The sequence below is a fragment of the Coenobita brevimanus genome, chromosome 35 (assembly GCF_032717465.1).
Source record: "Coenobita brevimanus isolate Jiangsu-jjx chromosome 35, ASM3271746v2, whole genome shotgun sequence".
Classification (NCBI taxonomy): Eukaryota; Metazoa; Arthropoda; class Malacostraca; order Decapoda; family Coenobitidae; genus Coenobita; species Coenobita brevimanus.
This window is the reverse complement of record NC_136988.1, coordinates 17,353,019-17,360,518: the sequence shown is the minus strand read 5'-3', so window position 1 is coordinate 17,360,518 and position 7,500 is coordinate 17,353,019. Positions and strand designations below refer to the sequence as shown.

General features: G+C 44.2%; 1 protein-coding gene across 1 annotated transcript in view; it reads right to left on the bottom strand.

Annotated features, from left to right (window-relative positions):
* Window positions 1-2,066, bottom strand: part of LOC145396159 (uncharacterized) — a 105,902-nt gene extending 103,836 nt beyond the window's left edge. The window contains exon 1 of the mRNA XM_080269601.1: window positions 1,595-2,066. Coding sequence (XP_080125727.1) covers window positions 1,595-2,066 — 472 coding nt within the window. The remainder of the gene's footprint in view (window positions 1-1,594) is intronic.
* Between the last annotated feature and the right edge of the window lie 5,434 nt (window positions 2,067-7,500).

Here is a 7,500-nt window from a genome sequence, read left to right as displayed (position 1 = left end):
TGTGGTAGTGTGTTGTGGTAGTGTGGTGCATGTGGTCGTGTGTTGTGGTAGTGTGGTGCATGTGGTAGTGTGTTGTGGTAGTGTGGTGCATGTGGTGTGTTGTGGTAGTGTGGTGCATGTGGTAGTGTGTTGTGGTAGTGTGGTGCATGTGGTGTGTTGTGGTAGTGTGGTCGATGTGGAAAGTGTGGTGTGGTAGTGTGGTGCATTTGGTGTGTTGTGGTAGTGTGGTGCATGTGGTAGTGTGTTGTGGTAGTGTGGTGCATGTGGTAGTGTGTTGTGGTAGTGTGGTGCATGTGGTGTGTTGTGGTAGTGTGGTGCATGTGGTAGTGTGTTGTGGTAGTGTGGTGCATGTGGTGTGTTGTGGTAGTGTGGTGCATGTGGAAAGTGTGGTGTGGTAGTGTGGTGCATGTGGAAAGTGTGGTGTGGTAGTGTGGTGCATGTGGAAAGTGTGGTGTGGTAGTGTGGTGCATGTGGAAAGTGTGGTGTGGTAGTGTGGTGCATGTAGAAAGTGTGGTGTGGTAGTGTGGTGCATGTGGAAAGTGTGGTGTGGTAGTGTGGTGCATGTGGAAAGTGTGGTGTGGTAGTGTGGTGCATGTGGTGTGGTGTGGTAGTGTGGTGCGTATGGTGAGTGTGGTGTGGTAGTGTGGTGTGTATAGTGAGTGTGGTGTGGTAGTGTGTTGCGTGTGGTGTATTGTGGTAGTGTGGTGCGTATGGTGAGTGTGGTGTGGTAGTGTGGTGCATGTGGAAAGTGTGGTGTGATAGTGTGGTGCATGTGGTGCGTGTGGTGTGGTAGTGTGGTGCATGTGGTGCGTGTGGTGTGGTAGTGTGGTGCGTGTGGTGTGGTGTGGTAGTGTGGTGCATGTGGAAAGTGTGGTGTGGTAGTGTGGTGCATGTGGTGTGGTGTGGTAGTGTGGTGCGTGTGGAAAGTGTGGTGTGGTAGTGTGGTGCATGTGGTGTGGTGTGGTAGTGTGGTAGTGTCAGGGAAGGGAGGTGGCGGCATCGTAGTCTGGCTTGGCGCACTCCTGTCTCTCAAGGAAGGGTAGAGGATGTGTGTTTGGTGTGGATTCATGGATGAGAGAGATAGAGATAGATAGATAGATAGATAGATAGATAGATAGATAGAGAGAGAGAGAGAGAGAGAGAGAGAGAGAGAGAGAGAGAGAGAGAGAGAGAGAGAGAGTATGTAGAAAGACATTAAGAGTGTGTAAGAGTGGGTTAATTGAAGGACAGTAAGAGAGAGGAAGTAAGTGTACGTAGAAGGATAGTAAGAGAAAGTAAGAGTGTACATAGAAAGTAAGAGAGAGTAAGAGAGTGTAAGTTGAAGGACAGTAAGAGACAATAAGAGTGTGTACGTTGAAGGACAGTAAGAGACGGTAAGAGAGTGTAGGTTGAAGGATAGTAAGAGGGAGAGTATGTGAGTGTACGTGAAAGGACAGTAAGAGACGGTAAGACAGTGTGCGTAGAAGGACAGTAAGAGAAAGTGCGTGTACGTTGAAGGACAACAAGAGAGAGTAAGAGAGTGTTGGCTGAAGTACAGTAAGAGACAGTAAGAATGTAGGTATACGACTATCCTAGAGTAATATTCAGCACTTACCCATCTCATCAATGGCCGGTGACATCCTGAGAGTGACAGCTACGAGGGTGACGGCAGTGATAAGTATAACAGCCGCCACAATAGCACACACCAGCACGGCCCGGCTGCGTGTGGCCTCGTCGGGGTCTGGTGGGGACGCCTGTGTTGCCGAGACCGAGTGGCTGGTGCTGCGTCTACCGGTCCTGCCCCATTCCACCTCTGCCGTAGACATATCGCCTCGGGATCGCCTCCGTCGCTGCTGTGCCGCAAAGTCTGACCGGCGGCGTGGCTGGCTGGGTTTGGGTGGTCGGGGGTCTGTCTGCACGATGGCCACTGACTGCCTGCGTGGAGGGGCCCCACCTGACCACACAGCCAGGTGCACGGGGGTCAGGCCGCCTCCGTATTGCACCTGTCCTAGGTCATCACTGTACCTGCGGCCCCCCACACCTAGGGAGGGGGACGCGCCCCCCACCGCCCCAATCTCACTCATCATCGTGCACGCTACCTTTTAGTTGTTGTCTGTACGGCCGTCATGTTGTTCTGGCACAAGGGATGTGTTAGTGTTATGTTTGCAACTGTTTGGCCAGTGCATTACCGCCTGTAGCACCACACCACACACACCACACCACACCACACCACACCAAAAGCACCCTGCAGCCTCACACACACATCATTACGACATCCCACACACACATACACACATTTCACCCCCTGTTTGTTTGCTTGCGTTCCCCCTCACCACAACAACACTCACTGACCATTTTCTTCACACGTGTTCGCTTTCCCTAATCCTATTTATAGCTTCCCCTTTTATATTCCAGCGTCTTCAATTTCTGTTTCTTTTTAAAAGTCCTGTTAGTTTTTTCCTGTTAACTGTTTCTCATAGTTTCGTGTTTGGTTTTCTAGTTTCCTGTCTTTTTCCTTAATTTACATACATGGTTTCTTTTCCTCGCCATTTTTCTGCATTACAGCTGGCCATTTTTTGATATTCAAGTCTCTTTTCTAGTTTTTTTTTTAGTTTATTTCACGTAGCACTTTTTTCTGATGACATTTCTGATTTTTTTAACTGACCTGTAATGGCACCAAAATCACAATTACAGGGAAGGGAGGAATATACTTTAAGAGTTGATGTAATTTGGTTTTCTATCTGTCTAAGCTTGCCCAGTGGAGAGTCTACTTGTTTATCTATCTGTGTAACTCATCCAATGTTGACAGGGACGCCTTCGTGTGGTGTTCCTGTTAAGGCCAGGTGACTCCACTGCCTGGGTCATTCAAGGTTCCTCGCCTCCCTCCTTGTCTACCAAAAGGAAGGTGGTGGATTGCAGGGGTTAGCTAGCTTCTACTACTACCACTACTACTACTACTACCACAACCACCACCAACACCACCACTACTACTACTACTATCACTACTACTACTACTACCACTGCTACTGCTACTACAACTACTACTACTACTATTACCACTACTACTGTTACTACTACTACTACTACTACTACTACTACTACTACTACTGTTAATATTACTACTACTACTGCTACTAATACCACCACGACCACCACCACCACCACCACCACCACTACTACTACTACTACTGCTACTACCACTACTACTACTACTACTACTACTATTACCACTACCATTACTACTACCACTATTACTACTGCTACTACTACCACCACTACTATTATTATCACTACTACTACTACTACTACTACCACCACCACCACCACTACTATTACTACCACTACGACTACTACCAGAGTGTCAGTGAAACTACTATGAATTATAAAAGAAAGTCTCTTCTAGTGACTAAATATAAGGTTATCCCAGGTTGGAACAGGCGAGTGAAACTGTTACATAGCCTAGCTAGGGAAAAGTACCTGTGCTGGGTGGACCATGGCAAGATTAGGGACACACTAGATTATGATGCCATGCTTACTACTAGAAGAGACTTTAAAAAAGCCTTAAATGACTGTAGAAAAAATGAGCAAAGAGAAATTGGTGATTCAGTAACTCAGAAATTTTCTGTAAAAAATAAAACACAATTCTGGAAAGAACTTAAGAGACAAGAAAGATGTACTAAGCGTGCTGGCGTGACTGATGGGAGCACTTGTAACTCTGAAATAAAAGAAATCTTTGTGCAAAAAGTTTTACTGGGTCAAGCACCACAATGCAAACGAGGACACGGAATTTATTGAGAAGTTAAAAACAGCTTGGCTCATGAGGAGAAAATTTTGTTTACAAACCTCTGGTGTTTCCTTAAACAAGATAATTGAAAACTTGAATTTTGGTGTGGGTCATGATGGTATTCATTCCATTTTTTAAAAATTTGCCTCAGATTCTGTTTTGCAATTCCTTGCTCATTTCCACCATTCATGTTATAGTCACTGAAGAATTATTAAAAGGTAATATTACACTCATTCCAAAGGACAACAGAAATGTTACCGAGTCCTCAAACTACAGGCCAGTAATGCAGTCCTCATGTCTACTAAAAATAGTTGAATTTCATATTTTGGCTATACTGAAGGAAAATCCCAGTATTGATAGCACACAGCTTGGCTTTAAAAGTGGTTGCTCTACTACAGATGCATGTTTTTTATTGAAAGAAGTTATGTTTAAATATGCCAAGATGAAACGAGCAGGTTTTGCCACATTTGTGGACCTGAGTAAAGCTTTTGATAGAATTAATCATTTTGTATTAGGGAACAAGCTTTTATATTCAGGTCTCCCTCCTGATGTAGTTCTTATTATTTTACATTATTAAAGAAATTAGAAAGCAAATATTAAATGGCAGAACTGCATGAGCTCATACTATTTTATTGAGAATGGTGTTAGGCAGGGTGGTGTTCTTTCTCCATTCCTTTTTAGTTTTTATATTAATGATATTTTTAAAGACATTGGAGATATTGGAGACTGGCTGCAGTTTTGGCTTTTGTAAAGTAAATATTATAGCCTATGCTGACGACCTGGTGTTGTTGGCTGCTTCACAAAAAGATATGGATGCCCTATATAGTAGGCTCTGTACTAAAATTGCTGAGCATAATCTGCTTATTAATCAAGATAAATCAAAATGCAAGATTTTTAGTAATTTGAATAAGTTTAATGTTAACAGCATCATACTTAATGGTGATAGACTGGAAGCTGTCAAATGTTTTAAATATCTTGGACATTATATTTCATTCAATTTTAAGGACAATAAAGATGTTAAGACTCAACAATTTTTATGCTTCCTTTAATTCAGTTTTAAGAGATTTTAAAACTTTAAATAAGGATGCTTTGCTTTGTTTATTTAAGTCATATTGCTGTCCAGATTATGGATTATGCTTGTGGAACAGCAGGGCAACTTTTAGATCTTCTATCGTTCAGGCCTTTAATCGTTTCGTTTTCGTTTCGTTTCGTTTTTAAAGGCTCCAACATGCTTGCATGCGTCGGCCTAGGTCACCTAATGGCGGCTCTCCACGCTGCACGATCCATTGCAGCCTCCCTGTTCAGTCCCTTAACCCTGAGGTCACACTTAATGACCTCGTCCCATGTCTTATCCCTCGTAACCCCACCCCCAATATTAACACTTCTCACCTTCCTCACCCAATTATCATCCCCCATCCTCTCCACATGTCCAAACCATCTCAGTCTACCTCTCCTCATCACAACATCAATACACTCCAGTCCCATCCTACCTCTCAACTCTTCCATCGTGAACCCAGTCCCCCCAGACCTTGGACGCAGAGAAGCACTGCACATCCACCTAATCATTGTCATTTCTGTACGTCTGAGCCGGCGAATATCCTCCTCCTTCACTGCCCAGGTCTCACTACCATACAGCATTACACTCCTATCACATGTTGCATATAAATACCCCTTAGCACGTAGGGAGAGTCCTCTCAATGTCAGGAGAGGCAAGAGCTCCCTGAACTTCTTCAAAACCACTTCTCACCCTAGCCACAGAGCTAGCTCCAGCCCTACCTCCAGCACACAACATGTCTCCCAAATAACAAAACTCTTCCACACACTCAAGAGATTCACCAGCAAGTTCAATTCTTTCACGTCTGACAATCTCCATCTGCTCTCCCCTACACGTAGTACACATAAAATCAGCATTATCTCGCAGTCTACCTCTGATACCACTACTTCTCTTATACACCTATTTATCACAAACACCGCACAAGATGGAATTACTTCCCACGCCCTTGTGGCAAACTGCACATGGCCACTCTCCCTCATCTTTGACAGTACCGCCACCAACCCTAGATATCATCACTTTTGTTTTATCTGCATTTACCCTTAAGCCCTTGTGCCCCATACCATCTCTCCACTTCCTAAACCTTTCCTCCACCTCCCTTTCGTTCTCTGCAATCAACACCAAATCATCAGCATACAACAACTCCCACGGGAGTCCGTTTCTAAAGTCACGTGAAAGGGCTTCAAGTACCATGACAAACAACATGGGACTCAAAACTGACCTCTGATACACACCAACATTCACGGAAAACTCATCACTCAAATCTCCATTCACTCTCACCTGGGTGTGAGCACCCACATACATAGCCATAACCACCCTAACCAGTCACTCCTCCAAGCCATGCTTTCTCATTGCCCACTTCACCACCTCTCTAGGGACTCTGTCAAAGGCCTTTTCCAAATCAACAAAAACAAAATAAAGATCCCTTCTCCTACCAATATATTTTTCCTGAAGCTGTCGAACAATGAATATAACATCAGTGGTCCCCCTACCTGGCATAAACCCAAACTGCATCTCATCAATATTCACTTTTTCTCTAATTATACTTTCTAAAACTCTCTCCATTACCTTCATTATCTGATCTAAAAACTTTATACCTCTATAATTTCCTCTTTCCAGGGCATCACCCTTCCCTTTATACACATTTACAATCACACTCTTCAGCCAATCATCTGGGAAAACACACTCATAAATAATCCTATTTATCAGGTCAGTGACTAACTTCACCCCTATATCGCCTGAGGCCTTCAACATTTCGGCAATCAACACAGACACACCTGCTGCCTTCCCCACCTTCATCCTGCCTGTTGCCTCACTCACAGTAGCAGTATCAATCAAAGGCCAAGGGCCAGACACTGGATCTGCTGGCTCCAAACCTTCTCTGTTCCAGTCAAACTCCTCATTCAACAACCGGTTATAATGCTCTCTCCATGCATCTTTAATATCCTCACTGTTCACCACTACCCTTCCTTCATCATTCTTCACACACTGCTCACCTATGATATCCCGATTATCCCTCTTCACCTGACCTGCCACCCTAAATATATTTTTCCTTTCCCCATGATTTAGGTTATCAAGTAATTGTCTCTGTGACTCAGACTTTGCCCTGTATACCTCTCTCCTAGCCCTACGCTTGGCAGCCAAATATTCCTCTTTGCTACCACCCTTCTTCCATTCCCAGAAAAGCCTTCTTTTCTCCTTAACTGCAGCTTCTACACCCTCATCCCACCACCAAGTTACTTTATGTCTTGTTGGACCTCTTGTCCAACCGTATGTTACATCAGTAACTCTCAAGAGCTTGTTCTTGAGGGCTCTGTACTGTTCATTAACGCCTCTGTCTACAGCTCCCTGTTCAGCCACCACTCTCCTCAACTCGCTATAGAAGGCATCCCTTACTACTTGGTTTTTCAGCTTCCATATTTTCCTCCTAGGTACATAAGTCCTCTTTTTCATCACTCGTTCTTTAAGCACCATATCACAAATCAGTAGTTTGTGCTGCTGCACACACTCCTCACTTCCTATAACTTTAACATCCCCCACTAACCTCCTATCGGCCCTCCTAACCAGAAAATAATCTATCTGACTGCTATTTCCCACAGACTCATACGTAATTAACCTACTGTCTCATTTCCTAAAATATGTGTTGCACACAATCATGTCCGTTGCCTCCCCAAACTCGAGTATC